This window comes from Xiphophorus hellerii, chromosome 2, assembly GCF_003331165.1.
Source record: "Xiphophorus hellerii strain 12219 chromosome 2, Xiphophorus_hellerii-4.1, whole genome shotgun sequence".
In the NCBI taxonomy this organism is placed as follows: Eukaryota; Metazoa; Chordata; class Actinopteri; order Cyprinodontiformes; family Poeciliidae; genus Xiphophorus; species Xiphophorus hellerii.
This window is the reverse complement of record NC_045673.1, coordinates 2,201,965-2,224,683: the sequence shown is the minus strand read 5'-3', so window position 1 is coordinate 2,224,683 and position 22,719 is coordinate 2,201,965. Positions and strand designations below refer to the sequence as shown.

The following is a 22,719-nucleotide window of genomic DNA, read 5'->3' as shown; positions in this document are numbered from 1 at the left end:
ATTTACACTGAACAGTGATTGTAAAAAAAAAAAAAAGAAATGATGCATGATTCTTCTTAAGAAGCGCATATGTTGAGATTGACTTTATATGTTTTGGAATATCATTCTATGTTTTAGAATAAACATAGAAAATGATCTTTGGTCATAACAGTTTTTAAAGGCTGGTAGTGACAAGTGTCGTAGTTGATTGGGTTTATGCATCAGAGCAGAAAAACCTACATAATAACACAGTTTAATACCGCTGCACAAAATCATAATTTTGAAAAGTTAAAGCATTTGAATAAGAAAAACTATGAAATGAGGCGTTATGAGTTTTCTTAGGACTTATTGGGTTCAGAGATTTCATTTGTAGTAAGAGAGCTGACAGATAAACATAGTTAAAAGATGCAAACTTATTATAAAAATTACAAAAATCTGGCGTGCCGTGGTGGCGTAGGGGATAGCGCGACCCATATTTGGAGGCCTTGAGTCCTCGACGCGGCCGTCGCGGGTTCGACTCCCGGACCCGACGACATTTGCCGCATGTCTTCCCCCCTCTCCTTCCCTGTTTCCTGTCAGCCCACTACCATATAAGGGACACTAGAGCCACAAAAGACCCCCTGGAGGGGTAAAAAAGAAAAAATTTACAAAAATCTGTTGCACTCAGAGCAATTCAGGAATGGAATAAATCACATAAAAACAAGATTTTATAATTAAAGGAGCACTGAAATGTTATTTTTATTTAATCCTATTTTTAAAAAATCTGGATTCATGTGTGTAGTTTGTATAATGTCTGACTAAATTTATTATACTATATTTTAATGTCGAAATGATCTTATGTGTTGCATGAATATCATTTGGGTTTTATCAATTGGATCCCAGGAAGATCAGCTTTCTACTGTGGTGGAAACAAATGGGGAGCCTAATAAATAAACAAAAGTATTATGGTATTAAGATAAGTGTTCGAAACAGAAGATGTTGAATATGATTTAATTTTGAAATAAACATAAATTTTTTGTTTCATCTTAACGGATAAAGCTTGATAAGTTAGCTTCATGACATCCAGCTGCGTTCAGTCTTTGGGTTCCTTTTTTCCCATAATCCCTCAGTGGTATCTCTGGCTGGGCGAGGAAAACACGGCCCCTGCCGGCAGCTGGTTCTTCCTGAGTGTGTTCAGGTCATCGCCCCCTCTGCTCTCACTCCTCACTCTGGAAAGGTCCTGAAGTTTCGGCTGCTCCCTCTGCAGCGACTCCCGCTTGCACAGAAAGACTGCTGGTGACTTCCATCCCCGCTCCGCGTCTTTCTCCCTATGGAAATTTCCATGCAGGCTTTAAATATCCCTGAGAATCCTGGGAGTTTAAATCGTTCCCTTATCTCTAGTTAATCATCCAGTAGGCAGGCATGCGAGGAGCGAAGCTGCATGCGCTCGCCTGTGCACGTGCGTGTGTTTCTACGGTGAGTTAATCTGTCAGATACCAAATGGTGATTAGCTCCATGGCTGCTTCCAAGTCAGGCGCTCCAAATTACAGGCCTCCCAGGATCTCCAGAGGTCAGGGAAAAGCTCGGGTGAGGCAGCAAAAAGTCAGCAACGCGTTCAGCAACCAGTCCTACGACGGGGTGTTGGGCCTCACTAAGAAAATAAGGAAATAAAAATCAATAGGCCTTCGCAACGCTTTGCTGCTCGGGCCTAATAAGTAAAATTATGGGAATAAAGTTGTGATAAAATAACAAAAAGGTCATATTATGAGAATGAAGTCTTGCTATGACTTTACGAATAGTTACAAATAGTATCATTCTCATAAAATTATGATTTTAATTTTGTATAAGTTTGTTCTTTGTAATAATGTGACTATTTTCATAATATTGACTTTTGTCTTGTACTTCTGCGACTTTATTCTCATATTATCTTGATTTTATGCTCATGTGACATTATTCTCATAATATTATGAGAATGAGAATTATAATATTAAGTCATAATATTATGACTTATTCTCTTACGAGTTTATTCTCGTAATGACTTCATTCTCTTAATATGATTTTTTCTTGTGTTATTATGCATTTATTCTCATATTATGACTCTATTCTCGTAACATTGTGACTTCATTCTCAAAATATGACTTTTTTTATTTTATTATTCCCACTTTATTCCCATACTAATTTGACTTTATTCTCACATGGCTTAATTCTTATATTATTGCAATTTTTTCCGTACAAGTTTATTCTCATAATTTTATGGCTTTATTCTTGTAAGTATATGTTTTTTATTTTTTTTGTACTGTGGGCCTGATTTTCCATCGTAAGATCCAACCAACTAATGATTAAAATTGTGAAAAAAAACAATCTTATGTTGCAGTAACCTTCTTCCTCCGTGCCCTGCAGGTGTTCCTTGTCACCTCCGTCTGCACACATGTTAAACAAAGACAGGCAGTAGTTAACTGAAGCAGATGGCTTTTACAGGCCAGTGAGCAGAACACCTAATAACTGGGTATGTGGTGAGTGTGTTTATTCCTCTGCAGTGGGAGGTCTGAGCTCGCCTCTTGCTTGTTTACTGTTACCCACGGACTCTTTGCCCACCTTGAGCCAAGCCAAGGTTGGTCTCAAGCACCTGGCTGTGCAGAAACGGAGTGAGAGGGAGAGGGTGCAGCGAAGGTCGGGGGGTGAGCGGCTCTGAGCCGGGAGGCAGGGGAACCAGCGGGACCTTTATCTGGAGCAGGAATGCAGAACATGTGGAAACAATTGGGGAGTGAGAGCCGGGGCTTTGAAAGGCCTGAGGTGACAAAGGGTTTCTCCCAGGCAGTCCCGGTCGCGGTGGGAGGCGGTGGGCCGCTGATGGTGATGGTGGGCTCTGAGGAGAACGAAAACAACCCCTTAACTGGGTTACCATTTCAGGGCAGACGAGCCAGTTACACAACGTAGACGGCGCGTGAGAAAGGCATGCAGAGTGGCAGGAATGGAGATAGAGCGAGCAGGAGACGGGCTGGTCGTATTAGAGTCTGTTAATGGGCCGCTGATAAAAGGCCCTGGATGTGGTCAGGATGGAAAGAACATCTCCAGAATGTTCCATTAGAGATGTCAGTCATTATGGCTGAGACAAAGCAGCCATGTTGCACCAACTCCACCCCCAACCGTCAGCTCTGTGCAACCTGCCTCACACACAAAAACAAACCAATCACATGCAAAGATTACAGTACAAAAACACCGCCTTGAAGAAGTGTTTTACCTCCTTACATGGTTTGTCTGTTTCAGATTTATTTTGTTTTGATCAAATGTTTCATATCATCAAAATCAAACAATGATGAGAATCAGAACCTCTAAATCTGAGACTTTGGTCTTGAGTCTGGAAAGGTTGGGGTTGAGGGTTAGGGTTAGGGTTAAAGGGTTCAATCACACTGGCAGATTGGGCTTCTCTGCCTAGAAACCCAGTCTGCCTATCCATTAAAAATAGATAAATGCATATCACCCAACAAGTCAGACAAAAGATAACCTGAGTAAATATAAACTGTAGTTTATATTTCATTAATTGACAGTTTGGAGTAGACATCTGGTTGTGTACCCCTTAGTACCAACAGCTAACACCACGGTTTCTGATAACTTGACATTCTCGTGGAGAGATATTTGCAGTTTTTGAGTTGTTCCGTGTTGGACTTGCAGTCTCAAACTGACATCTGAACGTTCTCCTTCAAGACTTTCTTGTAATTGAAAAGACCATGTGAGTCCTTCAAAATCAATCCTCATCAGACCATCACACTGCCATCACGGCTGCTGTGCTTTGTTTTTTAGCCATTTTTCGTCTTTTTGCCAACTTCTTGGTATCCAACTGGTGCTTTTTCATTAGTTTTTTGAGATGAGAAATTGAACCAAAAATGTGGGTAATCCTGGTTAATAAGTGATTTTACCAGGTGTTAGTTGGCTTGGATGGATGTTTTTCTTTAAATGAATGAAATCATCATTCTGTATTTACTTAGGATCTCTTAAAGTGAAAGTAGTTGATGATCTGAAACATGTAGCTGTGACTACAAAGCAGAAAAAGCGCTGAAGACATTTCTGCAACACATACTGATGGTGTCGTAAATAGATGCATAAACAATATTAAAGGAACAATTCATTAGCCCTGACATTAAAGTGCTAATCAATAGAGCTGCATTAAACTGCTAGTGCTACACACACACCCACACACACACATCCCGGCGTGTTCACACACACATGGCACATCTGCAGGCAGATTACACCCGCTAGGTCTCTGGTTCTGCATAAGAAATTCAAAGAAGGCTCTTTCAGAGCAACCTGAAGAGAGGTAGGAATCTAATTAGAGCGCTGGTTGATTTGACCCACATCACACACATAATCACAGTCAAGCATCACACACTCAGCTGCTCACGTTTGCACCCAGACACACACACGCAGAAACACACACACTCAAAGAAAGGATCTGAGGTATCTTTATTAGGTCCGGCTCTCCTCTTGACGGATGTCTCCCTCAAATTGACAAACTTCATCAGATATTTGCCGTCTAGCTACTCTGGTTTGAGTTTAATGTTATCGCTCGTGCTTTTTGAAAAGAAACCACCATTTTCTCATGCTACATTATTTAAAATATTTCAGCTAACCAACATAAAAAATAAAAATGGTCAGATTTTTGCTCCTGCCTGCTGTTGTTTGAACCCGACATTCACATAATTTTAGACTTCCTTCTTTTGAATTGGAGGAGAGCATCTGTGAACTTAGGTTTTCAGGTTTTGTTTCAGATTTGTTATTGTATTAATGTCAGGACTTTGACTAGGCCATTCTAGGATGGAAGCCTATCATATCTGGCTTTATATTTAGGATGGTGGTCCAGCAGCCTCTAACTGATCTGGATTTATCTCCATCCATTTTTCTGTCACCTCTGACAACACAGTTTGTTTCTGGTAGTGGCTTAATTAGGCCTTTACTTTATATTCAAACCTGTGTAAAATAAATAAGTTGTGTGTATTTGTATTGAATGCCCAGTAATAAGACATGTTTTATGTAATGCTAGGATTAGTTTACTGTAAAACATTATGCATTGCTATGTGTTAGTATTACTTCAAATGCCAGAAAAATACATTGAATTTTTTAGTTAAAGGAGCACTTTCTCTGCACTTTGTATATTATCTGGCCAGTTTTCAGTTTTCTGTCTCCTTGTTGTGACCTTTAAATGGTTGGTCTGACCCGGGTTCTCTCTCTGCAGCAGGCCTGGCCCAGCGGTACCCAGCAGATCCTGCTGCCTCCAGCGTGGCAGCAGCTCACCCACACCTCCGTCCAGCATGCCACCGTCATCCCAGACTCCATGGGCAGCACACAGACTCTCGCCAACTGGAGGTAAACACTTCAGTAGTTTCTGCACAATTCATGCAGGTGATTGAAATCCCTGAAAATGCTTGAATTTCAAAGGTTTGTTCTCAAGGTTTGGAAAGTTCTTGATATCCTTGTTAAGTCCTTGAAAATTCTTGATGTTCAAACTGCAGTGTTTTATAATAAAGTCCTATTTGACATTTAATTAAAAATCTAATTTTGTAAAGCGTCATTTACAGTTGAAACCAGATTTTATTATACATACATAAATAAAGAGGTGTATAATATGTACATGTTTTTCTCACTGTCTAAATGAGACTAAACTTTTCCTGTTTTAGGCCAGTTCGAATAACAAAAAATTATTTATATGTTTTAGAGAATTTTTGTTACTTTCTTTGTAAATTGTGTTTAACACAATTTAACACAATTAACACAATTTGTTTGGATTGTTTCAATTTACTTAATATTTATTATTCCTAATGGCTCAATTGCTTATTGATCTGTGGAACAGAAATAAAGGTTGGATTGTATTTCATACATTAAACAATGTTATTGAAATTGGGGACTTTTTGTTGATTTAGTGTTTTGTGTGCAGGTTGTGTGAGGAGACTTGAAATCAGAAAATGTTGCTATATTTCAGTTTACTTTATCCCTGCTGTAGAATCTACAATACTACCACAAGACATTATTAATAATTGTAATGAATGATATAATATGTGAATTGAAACTGTATTATTTTTAGTTCATTTGTGTTGTTTTTATTTCCAAACTGATGCATTAACTCAGGAATCTTTGCTTCTTTAGTAACTTTATCTTGAAATGAGAACATGTCCTGGAACACCAGCAGGTTGACCTCAGAGAAATGGAGGATAGAGACGCCATGCAGAGTGCAGCCTGTCACTGAAGTTAATTGATGAATGGGAGGCTAGATGGAAGCGGGACAGAGGGACATATATGTACAGATACAGTATATAATGTGTATGCATTGGAGGTTGCCGGGGCGATGTATGTTTGGATCCATTCAGGGCTGCTCGTCTGTGGGAAGACAGCCCCGCCCTGCCACTCCTTCCCCTCCTGTCCAGTTGCAGCTCTGTAGTCCTCAGAGAGAAGATCGGGAAAGTGTCGCACTTCCTCTGCAGAGCTATCGCTCCACAGCTGCTGGTGTCAGCTCCTCTGCCCTCCCTCTTTGCTCTCTCCTCTCGTTTTTTAGCCTCTTCAGAAAAGAGAGCCACTGCCACCTACTGGCTTCACTGTGAAATACTGTGTTCCTGCCAATGTTTACTGATTTATACAATTATTTTGCAGATATATCTGACACTTTTTCTGCAGATTCTTGACATGCATCTGAATAAAATAAAAATATAATTGAAAAAGTAAATATATTCTGTCAATTCAGATAAAAAAATGTATAGCTTTCTTTTGGTAATTGTAACGATTATGGTTACAGCTTAAGAAAACCAAAATATTACATTACAGCCAATAAAAAATCTGAAATAAAATAAAACAAGGAGTATAAGCCACAGACAATCATTCTTAGAAAGAAGTGTATTAATGCAAAGATTAGTGGAAGGAAAAAGTGTGGTAGTCACAGATATAGCCATGACATGAGCTACAACTGTGAGCTCATCTTGTAAACAGGGCCTCAACATAGCTAATGAGTTAGCTAACGTTAGCGCCAACAACACACAACAGCAAATCTTTCTTGTTAGCTCTTAATCGTCAATCGATAACCAGAACTTCAACAGATATCAAATTTTACTCAAGTGGAAGTTACAATACAGCCAAGTAAATTAGTGCTTTAGAATTAATTTATCCAAAAAAATTAATTTAGGGGAAGCCACATGTTAGCACAAAGCGCTAAGCTAAAGTGTAGCTCCACTATTTGTGCATTTGAAGATTAGCAAAAGTGTACCTAGCACTAGCGATGTGGAATTAATGTATATACTGTATGTTTGTTTCGCTTCTTAAAATGAAATAACTCAAATAATATTCTAGTTGATTGAGATGAATGTGCATCATTTGTGTCATTCTGCAGGAATTCCCATCCTCATGGGAGCCATTATAATCCCATCATGCAGCAGCCAGCCTTGCTGACTGGTCATGTCACACTCCCATCAAACCAGACTCTCAATGTGGGCGTGGCTCATGTCATGAGGCAGTCATCCATCAATAACAACTCCTCTTCCAAAAAGACCAAACAGCACCAGATGTCGACCAGGTATGCAAACTACTGATGAAGACTTTTTAAAGGAATTTATAGGGACAAAAGGGGCAGTATTACGTAATATAATTTTTTTTAGCTTTACATCCTGTTATGATGTTATTCCCTCATCAAAAACATACCTGGATTTTTGCCTTGATTTTTTCATGCATGTTTGAGGAATCCTTTAATCTCCATGGCAACCATTCAGCACCAAACGCCTGGCTGGACCTAGCCCTGCCTTCGAGACGTAGCTCCTCCTCCCAGCTGCAGTTTCCAACCTTACGAGCTTCTGCCTCGTAAGGTAGCAGCCCTATTCCTTTAACTACCCCACATTGCTCCTTCAGACTAGCCAGCAGCAATTAGCAAACTCCTGGTGGAAACGGGGCAACAAAGGAGCTACTTCTCAGATCAATGCTGGTAAAAGCGCAGTTAAAGGGTTGATAGAGGAGCCATGCTGTGATGACTTCCTAAGGCAGAGTTTCAGAAAGAGCAGAAGTTTTTAAAGAGACAGAGACCTTGAAATTGGGTGTCTGTAAATTATGAAATGTAATTTCTTTTAAGTCATATTTGTAATATACAGCATTTTTAAAACAACTGAAAATAACACTGATTGTTCTATAAAACGCCACTAAGTATATAATACTGCCCCTTTAATGCTCCTGCCCCTTTAATGCTCCTGAATCTTCAGCACCAGTGGCCTGATCTCCACCTCTGTTTTTCCAAGGAACGTGTCGACCTATGAGGTGTCATCCTCCCAGATGGTGGTGTCGCCGCAGCGATCCAAGCGGGTGAAGGAGAACACGCCCCCTCGCTGCGCCGTGCTACAGAACGGGTCGGCGGCCCACTGCCCACCGGCGCAGGGCTGCGCCGGAGGAGGGTGGGGCGCCAACGAAGCAGAACAGGCTTCAAGCACCACCCGCGACCATCAGCACCAGCACCATGTCCCCAGACAGACCATCATCATCCCCGACACGCCCAGCCCCGCCGTCAGCATCATCACCATCAGCAGCGACTCAGAGGACGACGACCAGAAGCAGAACAACGGGTCCGTTTGGGTTTTTTCCTTCACCAATTGGATTTTAGGTTTAGATTTATTTTTTTTTACAAATTTTGCTGGACATTAAAATGTCTCAGTAATTATTGTGGTAAACAATAACATTATTGTTTTGAGACCATTTTCAAGTAATATGTTGATTGTGGCCCTCTTGACACCAATAAACTTTAATTTAGCAAAGAACCCATAACACTGGAATTAGAAGATGTTTGAAATATCCCAAATAAGATGCAACAAATAAAACAAAAATTATAATGGAAATAAAAACCACTCACAAGGAAAACCATAAATAAAATGGATTATATTGTGATGTGTCATAAACTAAAATTAGCCAAAATAATTAAAAGTTCATAGCAACAGTATGAAAGGTCGCCTGCTCTTTTTCTTTCCTATTTTGAAAAGTGGGAAAAAAATTAAGAATTGAAATATGTTAAACATTCCTCCTAACTATCTTTGTCTGTTTTCTGCAGCTCATCTTCCAAGCACAGAAAGAACGTCATCAGCTGTGTGACGGTCCATGATTCCCCCGAGTCAGACTGCTCCAGTCACAACAGCCCCTACAGCCTGGAGTCAAGACCCCACAACCACAACATCAACAACAGCTACGACACGAAAACCACCATCCTGGACAACTACAACAATGGGAACCCTCGCACAATCATCATCCCTCCGCTGAAGACGCAGAACACTGAGGTGCCCAGCGAATGTGAGCGGCTGATGCCAGGTAAACGCCGCTTTAATAATTCAGATACAGAGGTAAAAGTTGCTGCTTTGCAGATGAACAGATTCATTTATTTGTCTACTGAACAGATGGACTGAATCATCAGAATATAGCTTACAAGTTTAAATCCTCCAATGGAGTGACAGCGGGCAATAATCACATACCAGGAGGCATGGCCGGGGGCGTGGCCTATCGACAGCAGCGCTCAGGACCACACCCACTTCAGCAGCAGCCACTCAATCTCAGCCAGGTACAGTACACACCAAACAGTCAATGTAACTGATCATTACGATAATGTTTTGATTATGCCCCATCAAGGCAATATTTACAGGGTATGTATTACGCAAAATTCACACTTTGCTCATTTTTGGTCTTCTATTTTGGTTTCTACAGCTTTTGAAAACAGCCCAAACACTTAAAAAAATACAAATGAAAAAAAAAGATCATCCAGCAGTTTTGGCAATAAGTTCACATTTTTTTTGTGTTTGGAAAATGAGTCTTTTCAAAATCCTTCTGAATGTAATGTCACAAATCAGCAGACACTACCCGTCACCTAGCAACCCTAGCAAAGCCCAGCCCATCACCTAGCAACGTAAGCAGAGCTCCACAACATTTGGTCAGTTAGGTTTATCGTTGTTAATAATTCAGACGAGCAATCAGAGAGAAAAAATTCTGCAGATTTTTAATTTCTAATATTTTATACAAAATTAGAAATGCATTAAAATTGCAAATAAATGAATAATACAGTAAAAAATACATATAATAAACATTTTATTGCCTAAAATGAAATAATTAAATATACATTCATTTAATGAACGCTTCATTATTTGTAGCAAAGGATGCATCTGCAGATAAAAAAATACTTCTACCTTCAACATGTGAAAAGTTCAGTGCTTTTTGCCTGACTTAATACCAATATAACTGTGCCATTACCTAGCAACCCAAGCAGAGCTCCGGCATGTTTGGTCAACTGCTGTATGCACTGTACAATGGCTGCTGGAAAAGACAAGTGTTTTGTTGTTTTCTTACCATCCAGAAACTACATGCTGCAGATGTTTTTTTTGTTTTGTTTTTGTGCAGGAGACTCCACTTCTGCTTTTTAAAGATGTATGTTTGTAAAGCTGTGCATCTGTTTGCAGCCATTTTCCTGTGTGAGTGTAAATGTTGAGTTATGAGGCGTGGCCAGCAGCAGCATTTAGCGGGACAGAGACCCTAAAGAAGCTTGGACAGCAGCTCAGAACTGACCACACTAAAATCTCATTATCTAAGAATGAGTTTGTATGTTTTGTATAGACCGTAGCTCTGTCCTAACCTGTTGAAGGAAGTATAATAGGACTGAACTCTGTTGGTTCGTCTGTTCTTTCAGGCTCAGCAGCACATGGTGGCTGAGCGAAATGCAGGACACCGCCGGCAGCAGGCCTACATCACCCCCAACATCGCCGCTCAGGCCCCGTATTCCTTCCATCACAACAGCCCCTCCCACACGGGCGGCGTCCACCCGCACCTGGCCGCCACCCACCTGCCCAGCCAGCCCCACCTGTACACCTACACGGCCCCCGCCGCCCTGGGCTCCACCGGCACCGTGGCCCACCTGGTGGCGTCGCAGGGCTCGGCGCGCCACGCCGTCCAGCACGGGAGCTACCCCCCCAGCATCGTCCACCAGGTCCCGGTCAGCGTGAGCCACCGCGTACTGCCGTCTCCCACAATGCACCACAGCCAGTACCAGGCCCAGTTCGCCCACCAGGCCTACATCAGCGCCTCACCCGCCTCCACTGTCTACACTGGATACCCACTGAGTCCCACCAAGGTCAACCAGTATCCTTACCTCTAGAGATGAGCCGGACTGACACTGAAGGGGCCCGACCCCCGACCCAGCGATGCTGCTTCCCGCACTGCAAAAACACAAAACCTCACCAAGAATATTTAGTCTAGTTTCTGGTGCAAATATATAGTACTGTTGAAATAATACAAAACTTACAAGTAACTTTTCAGCATGAAATAGGAGCTTGTTCAGTAATTAATTAATATTATTGATGTGAAATTATTGTAGGTAGAATCTCCAAGTACTCAAGTAAGAATAGCAACACTTCAACAAATTTTTATTCAAATAAAAGTAAAAAGTAGTTGAGAAATTACTCAAATAAGAGTAGAAGAGTATTTGGTAATTGGTGATAAAGCTACATCAGTCATTTAATATTTCAAAATTACATCATCAGGCCAACAAAGTTATGTGGAATTGTAGGTATTTTAAAGACCAAAATAAAAATAATTCATATAACTAATTATAACAAAGTAACAAAAACAGGAAAAAGACACATTTTTCCAAATCAGTTCCTTTCAGTAAATTTCATAACTTATGACCTTTTAACAAAAACTGCCAATATTTGTCTGGTGAATTATTAGTTGTTCTTGATTCAGTGAAGTTACTCACACTGGGTTGGGTATCCAGAAATTTTACTCAAGTAAGAGTAAAATTTACAAAAAGTAAATGTTACTAGTTATTACCCAACTCTGGTTAATATTGATGAAAATGAAGCTATAATTGAAATAGTCTGCCATTGGAACAAGACACTTTTCCTGTATTATATTATAAATTATAATATGATAAAAGTATTTTTTTCACTGTCAGATTATTTCACTTATAACTAGTACTTTTTATATAAATTAAGCTCCCATACCTTGCTGAAAAGTTAGTTTTGTCTTATTTCAGGTCTACTAAGAAATTTGCACCATTAACTGGATCATAAATCTTGGTGAGATTTTGTGTTTTTGCAGTGTTCATCCTCCATCCCATCCTCTCCTCGACCTCAGACATGAACAGAGACAGAGGAACATGCAACCCTCATGAAGCTGTCATGTGTAACTTGAAGAAGGAATGACTGAACAGAAGGAAACGTGACTCAGATCCTCTGGAGAAGAGAAAAATGATGCCGACTGTTTTTCTTCTTTTGACTATTTTCCCCCCAGAAAAGGGCCAGTTCTGCTTTTGTTTCCCCTCCCTTTGCTTTCCTTTACAAAAGAAGCAATGTCTCATTAGTTTTGTGGGGGAAGTTTTGAGGACAGCGGACATTTTAAGATTTATTTAATTTCTTTCCCCGCTCTACTCTCCCGTCCCCCGCCTAAATATGTTTGGGACTGTTGAACAGGGGGGCGATATTGACTGGAAGTTTGAATTCCCAAAAGCTTTGGGACTTGGTGAAATACGGAAACCTGCTGCTCTTCAAAGATAAAAAAAATACTGATGGCCTTGAACTGTCTTAGTATTTCCAAATCAGCGGAGGCGTGGGGTGAAAACGAAGAGAGGAAACCCCGCCCACTCCTCCTCCTCCAGCAGAGGAGGGAACTGGAAATCTAACCAACAGAAGACAACAAATCTTTTAGTGTATTTATAGATATTTTTTCCTTTGTTTTTTTCCACCTTCAGTTTGATCTAGGTGTCTTAGCTGGGCCCCGTGTATAGAATGTAGCAGTATGCACCTGTTTTTATTTCTTTTTTTAATTCCCTTGATACCAATAGAGTTATTTGTTATTTTTTCTTCTTCAATGTGATTGCACAAAGTGGTTATAATAACATAGGCATGTACAACGTGATTGTCTGTGTGCTACTGTCAGCCATGCGTGTGTAGCTCATCTCCACAGGATCCTCCTCAAGTCTTTAGATGTCGATCGTCGTTCCCTCGTAGTGCCTTACAGATTTACCGACACAGTTTACTCGGCTCGGGTCCCGAAAGCCGCGAGAGACTACGGCTAAACTTAGCGTGACGCGTTTTCCCCGGTTTCACATCTTAATTGGGACACTTGTAGGTTTCTTCCAGGTGTAGGCTCAGCCCTCGCTGTTTCACAACCATAGCGTCCCGCAGATGATGAAGATTAATGTCAAAGCAGAAATCACGCTGAGCTGTTTTTTTTTTTATTGTTATTATTCTGTGTGCATGAGATCATTTGTCTGGGGTACTTACCAAAGTCAGAGATAAAGTCATGTTACACTTCGTTCTGGAAATTCATGTAAATATAATAGATAGATGTAGAGTGAAGCTGTAGCTGTTTTCCTCGTTTTCTGCTAATCACAGGAGAAAACGTGCATCTCGATTCGGAAGCACAGACGTTAGCTCAGTTGTTTTGAGGTTACAGGATAAAGTTTGAGACACAATAGAGTTTTTGGTGCATCTCATGAATTACATTATGACAAACTGTTCATAAAAACCTGAAAAAAATTATATTTCAGTACTTTCTTTTTGTTAATTTTAATGATTATGGCTTGCAGCAAACGAAACCCAAAATTGAATCTTTTAAAAAACTAGAAGGTACCAAAAAATCAGACTTTTAAGAAAGAAACTTTATACATAATTATGGAGAAGACTGCTATGAATACTCACAACAAAAAGGGTAAAATATAGCACAGAAATTTTGCTGTTCCAAGCTTATTCATAGAAAACTCAGTGGAAGGGAAAAGTATGGCTAATCTAGCAGAGTAATACAGCAATCATTAAAACAGATATTTGTAGTGTAGCCATGTACAGTACATGTCCTGTCAGAAAATAAAACTAGACTATAAAAAGCTAAAATGTGTATTCTATTTTCCTCCAGACTCTGGGATGTTGATTTTCAAATAAATCTCAAATTTGCTTTAAAAAAATTATCTGAAAAGATTATGTTTTTAACCGGTCTTTTTCCTTCCACTCAACTTTCCACCAATATTCTTATTGGCTGACTCTGTCAACGAGTCAGCCATCTTTCCTTTGATTTTGTGAGTTTCTATTAGTCATAATCATTACACTTTAGAGAAATAAATCACTATTTTCTTCAACAAATGCTAATTTCTTGAGATGCACCTGTATTTTTCAAGGTTAAGAGCTAGTCTGAGAGAAGGGCCTGACAGAAAGTGATTGTTGCCATGAGGTAGTTCAACAGACAGAGCACAGAGGGATGTTTGGAAGAGAAATCGAGCGGGGTGAAGGAAAGGCGCTGGTTGGAAGCGTAGGAACGGGGGGAACTCTCCATCTTAAAAGGGACTTAAAATGGTTGCAAGTTGGCAATGAGCAGGTTGATAGTTACACTGAGCCGCGGCGGGTGCTGCCTCACCTGGCGGCGGGCGCTGCCTCACCTGGTGGTGGCGCTCCTGAGTATCTGACATATTGTTTGTGAGCTCTGATGAAGCGAGCACGGTGTTGGCGCCGGCACTGCAGGGAGAGAGCGGACGGGAAATGGGACGCGCATGCACCTGGAAGGGGCGCCTTATGGATGTTTTCGTCACTGCTGTCCATTTGTCTTCAATCCACGGATATCGCCATGCCAACGGGGCGGGAATGCCTGAACACTTAGAGAACCAATAGGGCTGCCGCTTTGTGTGTTTGCTGCTTGATTTTATTTAGCCAATAGTACAAATAACCATTTGCCCTATTGAATGAACATGGGCACATCAGAACTGCTGGTGGTCTAGTCAAAGCCTTCTGCCCTCCTCCTTGGTATGCCATAGTACTTGCATTTGAAGTGATTTTTTTTTCTCTTTTTAACTTATCTTCCTTTTCTTTTACATGGCTGTAGTACTTGTGTTTATTTTTTAGAGATTGTTGCAATAATTCTTGTGGACGTTTTATCAAAATACGTGTGTGTGTTTTTATGATATGTCGGGCTTATTTGGGTTTTGTAACCTGGTGTACAGTGATGTTTCGTACCGGGTTATGGTGGGTGCACCTGTCTAAAGTGTTGCAACACTGCTGAGGGTAGAGAAGTGTGTAGGCTAATGGTAATCCACTGGGGCGCTTTCAGAAACCTGCTTTCGGGTAATCCATTACCATTGGGTCCCAATTGTAATCCATTGGGTAATCCGCCCTCTGGAGTCGGCTTTCATCCTGGTACTTTCCGCTCCCCGTTAACGCCTCGGGTCCAGGTACTTGAAGATGTGATTACATGGTATGTTGCTGGTTACATCAGGCATCTCTGTTGTGTTGTTTTCTGTTTCATCTCCTTCGTTTCCTCTGGGTCGTTCAGGACTGAGCACACGTGCATAACTTGGAGGATTTCTGAATCAAACTACTGAAACATTCCACTGTTTTTGAGGGAATATCACAACTACTGTCCACACCCGTCAGCATGGAGGCACCAAAGACTTTAACGAGATCGACCATGCACAGCACAGAACAAGCAATCCTCCTCGTCATTGCCAGAATATCCAGGCAATAACTTCAAACGCTTCATAAAGTGTGGATTTCACTCTATGAAACGCATGTTTGTGAGGATTTAACATGCATACAGCACAGGTGTTTCTTTGTGGACTTTTAGCTACGACGCCATGATAAAGTAATTACCCCCTTGTAGATATCTTTTTTTTTCTCCACACACTAAAATATTTTAAAAGATAACATTGTTAAGAGAGACTTCAGTGCGTAGGAAGTGGGAGGGGGCTAATGGTCGAAAGTCAGTAAGAAAGTCGCTAGATTTGATGCTAGTCGCGTTTTGAAAAAAAGTTGCTGGAGGCATCTGAAAAGTTGTAAATATAGCGACAAAGTTGATAAGGTAGCAACAGACCTTCTTCTGTCGAGACCACACCCCTCCACTCATACCCACTCTTGGCCACGCCCCCCACCGTACCTTAGCTCTGCCTGCTTTGGTGGAATTTTTCCAAAATCGTCACGGGTCGGGGCTAAGCTTTCACAGAGGAGGTAGTTGCATTTAAACAGAACTTTCATGCACAAATATCCTTCAATTTGGCTCAAATAATTTCATTTTCCCTTAATAAATGATGTTTCAAATCATCTTTTGAAAACTTCTGTTTGTATTTACTCAGGTTATCTTTGATAATAAGATATTTCTGATAATCTGAAACATTAAAAAACAAAAACAGAATAAAAGGGGTAAATACTTTTTCACAGCGCCGTATCAAAACATCTATTTTCTGTTTTTATTTTGAATTCTTCCACACATTTACCTGTTTAAACGAAGCCAGAAATGAATGATCATGCCTTTTCTCTCGTTGTTTTCTGTTTTTAATGTGTTAGCTTTATTGTTGTTGTAGGAAAGCTAATTTTAAAAGGTTTCAGAGTAGACCTGCAAAAATGAATAACCCAAAATGTATGAAGCATACTTTTAAAGGTCATGGTCATCTGCACAAAACGAATGTAACATTATGTGACCCAACCACATCTGTCATGGCTTTAGATTTCTCAGTGGGTGATTATTTTATTAATTTGTGACCCATGCATGGCACAATAACTATACAACTGGTTTCCATCAAAGCCCCACTAAAAACCAACAATGTAATGTTGCCTATTATCATAATTAGGATATATAAATGGTCTTATTTTTCCAGAATGAAACAACACTGTGGAACTCGATTTGTATGATATGTTTGTCTGTTTCACATAACCAACATTTTATGGATTACTGAGGAAAAAGAGGGTCAGAAAAGTGAGCATCATCGTAGATAGAGTGCCCTTAAAATTACCAAAATGTGCTTAAGTAGCGTTTAAAAATGTTCGGTGTTGCTGAGGTGTGTACAGCCTTCCCAGATAGCAACTTTAATGTTAACTACTGCCTTCCAAATAACCAACGATACCTCCAAAGCTTTAAAAGGTGACATTTTAATTAGTGGAAACTGAAACAAGGCAGCGTGTCCATCTCTCTGTCGTCCTCCTGTCGAAAAGCGCTCAAACTTCCAGTCCTGCTTACGGCGTTACTCATCCCGACAAACATTCCCGACAGTGATACTTGCAGCGCTGCAGCAGTCGTTCTGAAACGACTCGCAGCTCGTTAAAAACACACCTGCAACACCTGCGCTGTAGAAATACCTGGCTGGAGCTGCAGCTGCTTCCCAAAGGTCAAAGGAGATGAAGGCAGGTGTGCAGGTAGATACGTTATGTCACAGAGAAATGCATAATGTAGTTACACAAACATTTTCCAAACCCCTTTGGATACATGTTGTTATTATTATTATTATTATTATTATTATTATTATTTAACCATTTTGTTAATTGGATCTATTCCTTTCGCTGATTATTCCTCGGGGGAATTCAGGGTTGGGTGGTCATGGTTTGATGCCTTCATTGACTGATTCAAATTAAAGTTTTCAACACCTCCAGTTATAATTGTTGTGTATAAAACCTGCTAAAGAGAAATAACTGCTTACTTGAAGTAACGTAGGTCCTGATTTTATAACAGAATTATTGTACATACCATCTATTGTTTTTTATGAGGAATCATGTAACTTGAATGTGCTAGAGTTAGATTTGAAAAGTTTTTTTTGTTTGTTTTAATTTCTTTGGGAAAATATTCAACTTACATCAGAAATCAGAGCGGTACCGAATTTAATTTTGTTTTCTGGGGACTACTACACTTAAAAAAATTTAAAAATATGTTTCAGATTCTTTGGTAGAAGTAGAGATGATTTGATTCTAACAGAAAATGTAATTTAATATATAAGATTTTTCTTATCTATGCATAAAACTTGTGCTTGTAATCTTTATCAGATGTTTTTTTATTCTAAAAAAAAGTTAGGAAAATACCTGCTGTTGTGTCTGTGGACTGAAAGTAATGAAAGTTCTTAGTTTTGATGCGTTTAATAATTTTTTTGTGTGAAGGAAGAAATTGGCCGATTCAAATATTCCCTAGAAACTATGAATGGTAAATAATAAGTTAACATTTAAAGGACCGAGAATAAGAGCGCATCAAACCCTGACCCCCTTTTTTGCGTCTATTGCTGTATGGTTTCTCAATGTTGTGATATTTAATTCTTTGTCAATGAAGCTAATGTGTGCTGCAGTATTTCCTAGTATACATCTCTGTTGATGGTCTTTTCTTAATTAGTTTTATCGGGGAGTGATGTCTCTTTATTTCAATTTGTTATTGTAGCGTTTTATGTATACCCTGTTCCTTAGCCTAATATTATCAAGTATGTTATGAGAATGGATATTTTACTGGCTTTATAGAATGTTTTAAAATAAATATAATATTGACAATAAGAAAAAGAGGATTATTTAAACCTCCTAACACGTTGACTACATGCTACTAAGCGCTTGTGTTTTTCCATTAGGATATTGTGTGCTTCTCTTAATCATTTTCGTTGTAGAAAAAATGAGTGAATTTATATTAGGCTTTGAAAAACTAATGACACAATTGTAAATTTTACAGGAGGACTTTTATTAGACAAACAGCATCATCAGATAGAAGAGAATAGTAATTTTAATTGTCCTCCTTACTAACTGTAGGATGAGAAGGGGCTCGCGTTGTGGTGAACTATGTTCTAGCTTGTTATTCACTGTTACTTTTGATCATTTTTTGGGTCTCAGAGGTGAATCGAGTTAATGAGAATTTGTAAGCTCACATATGCATATTGTATATGTGTAGAAATGTAATCACACTTTGTCTTGGATTTACATTAAACTGTCAAGTCACGGCAACAGTCTCCACTTTTTTATTCTTTGGTGTGTGATCTTCATATAGTGTCCAATTCAACTCAGCTTGTTTCTATAGCAACAATTCACAACAAATGTCGCCTCAAAGCACTTTACAAAATGAAAAAAATATTCAAATTAGTTTAAAAAGTTTTGCTTCGAGTCACTGACTTACAGCATTTACTCCTCCTGATGTAGCAACTGTACACAATTGCTTACATTGTGTTGTTGACAGCAATCACTCATACTGAGTATGCATGTGGCGACAGTGGAGAGGAAAAGCCCCCCTTTAACAGGAAGAAACCTCCAGCAGAACCAGAAACTTGCCCAGTACAATCTGCCACTTTCCAAGGTTTGAGAAGAGACACAAAAAGAAACAGATTCACTGATCCAGGAGAACTTTCTACGCTCATGAAAAGTACAAAGTTAACACGAGAGAGTTAACAATTAGTTAATGGCAGCATTATTTCAACTGATGCCGCCCTCCAGGAATGTTTCACAGCTAAACAGAAAGCCAGACCAGAGAAACTACAACGCTACCAGTTGAAATAACAGAAAAACAATGCAAGTTGGAGAGTAATAGAAGAAGAAAGTGAGGAAAAATGGTCAGTTTGTCCATTGGCAGCTACCTACCCCTAAACCTCAACCCAACTGGGAAAACTTTTCTGTTTTAACTATAAAACTTTATCAAAAAAGAAAGTTTTAAGCTTTGTCTTAAAAGTAGACAGGGGTGTCTTCCTTCCTAATATGTTAAAAAATACAGGTGCAAGCATTGTTATGAAACTGCATGTGATACGTTTTTACAAAGGTGAATTAAACTTATAATAATATTAACAGACCAATGTGTAGGTGGGAATGTATGTATCAACAAAATACATACATTCATGATGGCAACATTTTCTAAACCAACAAAATAGAAAGTATTCAACTTAAAAAGTTAAAAACCCGTACACCTTTCTTTTATTAAGGAAAACATCTGTCAGTTTTCACGACCTAGGCATATTGTATGTTTAAATCACAAAAATTAACGATTACAATAAAATTATTTTGCATTCTTAATCGAAAAAGAAAACATGACCCTTGACTGCTTTTAACTTGGTGATTTTGGATTCGGGTGCAAAATGTTTGAGCACTGGCCTACTGAAACCTTAGTAGGACCTCCTTGCTACCACTGGGTGTCAGCATGCACTAAAATGTTAACTTGCAATAAATGACAATGACTTGATGGGGTTATGTTGATTATCTCCATTTCATTGAAAACTAACAAACAAAAAAACCTTCCAGGCACAAGTTCTGCATGCTTTGAAAGCAAACCGCTCTCTGAAGCGACTCAGTTGAACGAAATAAGCAGCAAAATAAACAATCATTCTTAATTTTTTTTTATCCTACACTATTTGTAAACGTTGCGTTTTAATATAGCTTCAAATTGTGATTGAGTTCAAAAGTTAAACATAAAGGAGTTTAAAGTTTAAATATAGGACTGCATAAAAACTTGAGGACTCATTAAATGGCTCATAAGGAAGGTAATCCAATTTAGCAGATTAAAAGCTGACACGAATATGTCTTCCATAGATGTTAATGCATCGTTGCATGAAGTAACGTTGCCGTGGAAGCCGCAGACGCCAGTGAGGGAGGACCAACCTAATATTAAAAGACAAACCTAATCGATATGAGCGTCAGCCAATCAGAATGTGGCTGGATCAGCAAGCGACGAATCAGAACGGCCAGGGGGCGGGGCTAAGCCAATCAGGACGTGAGGGGGTAACTGGTAACTGAAATTGTGTCACATCACAAGGAGCTATCAGGTCCGGAGCAGCACGCTTTCTCCAAAATAACTTCAAAACAAGCAAGGTTCTCATAAAGCACTTCAGATAAAGGATTTTATTCTTTCCAAGGATATTTTCTCCCCACCTTCACGTAAACTGTCCGAGTCGGAGCTCGCTTTTCATGGGTAAGTGCGCAGCTATGAGCTGGCTGAGAGGACAGTCCGCTCCGGGAAGAAAAAGAGAGATAACCGTTTCATCCGAGCTAGCTTTTGGAAATATCACCCGAGTGCGGATGTTAGCCAGCGCTTAGCCTTTTTCAGCGGCACCCGAAGAGGGATATTAGCTTTTTGTAGCTTCACGAGGAGCTACATGATGGCTAAGCTCAGAGTAACGGGACGGGGTAAGGACGGAGGCTGAAGTGTGTCTGGATGACAGAGCTAGCCGCTCTGTTTCACCTCTGGTAGAGATGACTTAAAACCCTGGAAACTGTTTCAAAAACCTGTATATATTTATATAATTCCTCAAAATGGGGAACACAGTAGAACATGCTGTTCAAGTAAAACAGATCTGCTCTCACCTAAACTTGCTTCAGTGGGAAAATTAAAAAGTTCAGAAGAACTCCAGCTGTGACAAACAATGCTGGAGGATGTTTAATTTTGTTTATGACAACACAGCAATGAGGGGAATATTAAAGCCTCCAAATTTAATGTATTTATCAGGATTTTGTGTTATTGACCCATTTTTCTTTCCAAAATATCTCTACCTCAAATTGGATGGAGAGCACTTGTGAATATCAGTATCAAAGATTTTGCCACAGATTTACAATTTGTCTGGAGTTTGACTAGGCCATTTTACATGGATATGCTTTGATTCAAACTGTCCGTTTTAACTTTGTCCGCTTACATAGGCTGGTTGTCCTTCTGGTGAGGGATCATCTATCCTACATTGTCGTCCTACATGGAAGACAACGTCTTTTGCATGTTGTCTTCCATGTAGGCAGGAAGGAACTCCAGTAGCAGTCTGTCTTTCCACCAATCTAAAGAGGCCTCTGACTGAAGCCTGTTGCTGTATGATTATTATGATATGCTAGTAGCTCATTATAGGAGCAGCAGAGACAATATTAACATGTCTGGGATAATACCATCAGTTTTTGGCAAGCACTGCTAATCCACTTACTTTGCTTTTGTCACTCCTTTAAATCTCTGTGCATTCTGATGGATGAAAGAGATGGGTTAAACTTCCTCCCTCTCTCTCTGCTCTTTGGTTCTCATTTCAACTCAGCTGGGATTTTGGGTCAGAATTCAATAATTATTTTAGCTTTTAAGATGCTAATCAGCTGCTCAAAGTTGGAAAAAGTAGCGCTTGTTGCTACAGCTATGCATCATTATTGTTTAAAAGAAAAAAAGTACAAGCAAAAATCTTTTTAGCTGCAAAATGAGAGGAATTAATTGTTCAAAAAAAGAAAACAGAACAAAAAAAGACTCAGATTCAGTTCCACACATGCAGACTCTGTTTCCTAATTAGGTGACTTCTAATGGGAACTGGTTGGTCTGGATCTTCTTTAGGGGCATCAGAGTAAAGAGGTTTATATTTTGTCATCTTCCTAAAATAATCGGCTAATAATTTGGTGCCGCTGTAATTTTTTGTCAAAAAAAAAATGGTGTCCACCTCTTTTTTCTGAAAGATGTTTCAGGCAGAAAAAAGTCACTTTTGGCACAAAATGACTTGGGTCATTATTTTAGGAAGGTGACGGAATGTAAAAAAGATTCATTCTTTTCCTTCCACTTTATAGTTCGATCCTGTTGGGATTTTCACATAAAATCCCAATTAAATTCACTGAAATTATTGGTTTTAATCTGACAAACTATAAAAATGCTACACCTTGTATGTATTGTTCTTTTTTACTGAAGTGAGCTGTAATTTTGACTATAAAGCACATGGAGTTTAGCATTTAGCTTCTGTTTGCATCTCTGTTGTCTCCCTGCAGCCTTTGACCTCTGGAGGAGGATGCTCCTGAAGGAGTAATTCAAGCTTCTGTTGGTTGATGTGATGAATCTTCACTTCTTAAGCGGATGAAATGCCTTGAAGCTTGCACTGCCGTACCATGGCAGGTTTTCTCTCCGCTGTGGGTTTGGCGGTGATGCTCCAGGCTCTGGTGCGTGACCAGTGTGCAGCGTTTCTGGGGATAACAGTGTTGGTAACGCTGATCTCTGCTGGCTCACCTCTTCCAGGTAAGAGAACACCTTTCTCCGACTCACTGAAACTTGATCCACTGACTTAAACTTTGTGTTACG

The 22,719-nt window shown here is 39.6% G+C and overlaps 2 protein-coding genes across 6 annotated transcripts in view; both read left to right on the top strand.

Annotated features, from left to right (window-relative positions):
* The window catches only part of hipk2 (homeodomain interacting protein kinase 2), a 99,281-nt gene extending 80,616 nt beyond the window's left edge, over positions 1-18,665 (top strand). For 2 of the 3 annotated variants that reach the window (XM_032580353.1, XM_032580337.1), the window contains exons 10-15: positions 5,189-5,319; positions 7,328-7,510; positions 8,220-8,540; positions 9,020-9,273; positions 9,360-9,520; positions 10,637-18,665. In XM_032580353.1, coding sequence (XP_032436244.1) covers positions 5,189-5,319; positions 7,328-7,510; positions 8,220-8,540; positions 9,020-9,273; positions 9,360-9,520; positions 10,637-11,101 — 1,515 coding nt within the window. In that variant the 3' untranslated portion in view covers positions 11,102-18,665. The remainder of the gene's footprint in view (positions 1-5,188; positions 5,320-7,327; positions 7,511-8,219; positions 8,541-9,019; positions 9,274-9,359; positions 9,521-10,636) is intronic. The other variant, XM_032580347.1, reaches the window with a different exon arrangement.
* A 1,755-nt stretch (positions 18,666-20,420) lies between these two features.
* LOC116733241 (UPF0606 protein KIAA1549) overlaps positions 20,421-22,719 on the top strand; it is a 37,603-nt gene continuing 35,304 nt past the window's right edge. For all 3 annotated transcript variants that reach the window (XM_032584039.1, XM_032584030.1, XM_032584024.1), the window contains exons 1-2: positions 20,421-20,610; positions 22,413-22,656. In XM_032584039.1, coding sequence (XP_032439930.1) covers positions 22,530-22,656 — 127 coding nt within the window. In that variant the 5' untranslated portion in view covers positions 20,421-20,610; positions 22,413-22,529. The remainder of the gene's footprint in view (positions 20,611-22,412; positions 22,657-22,719) is intronic.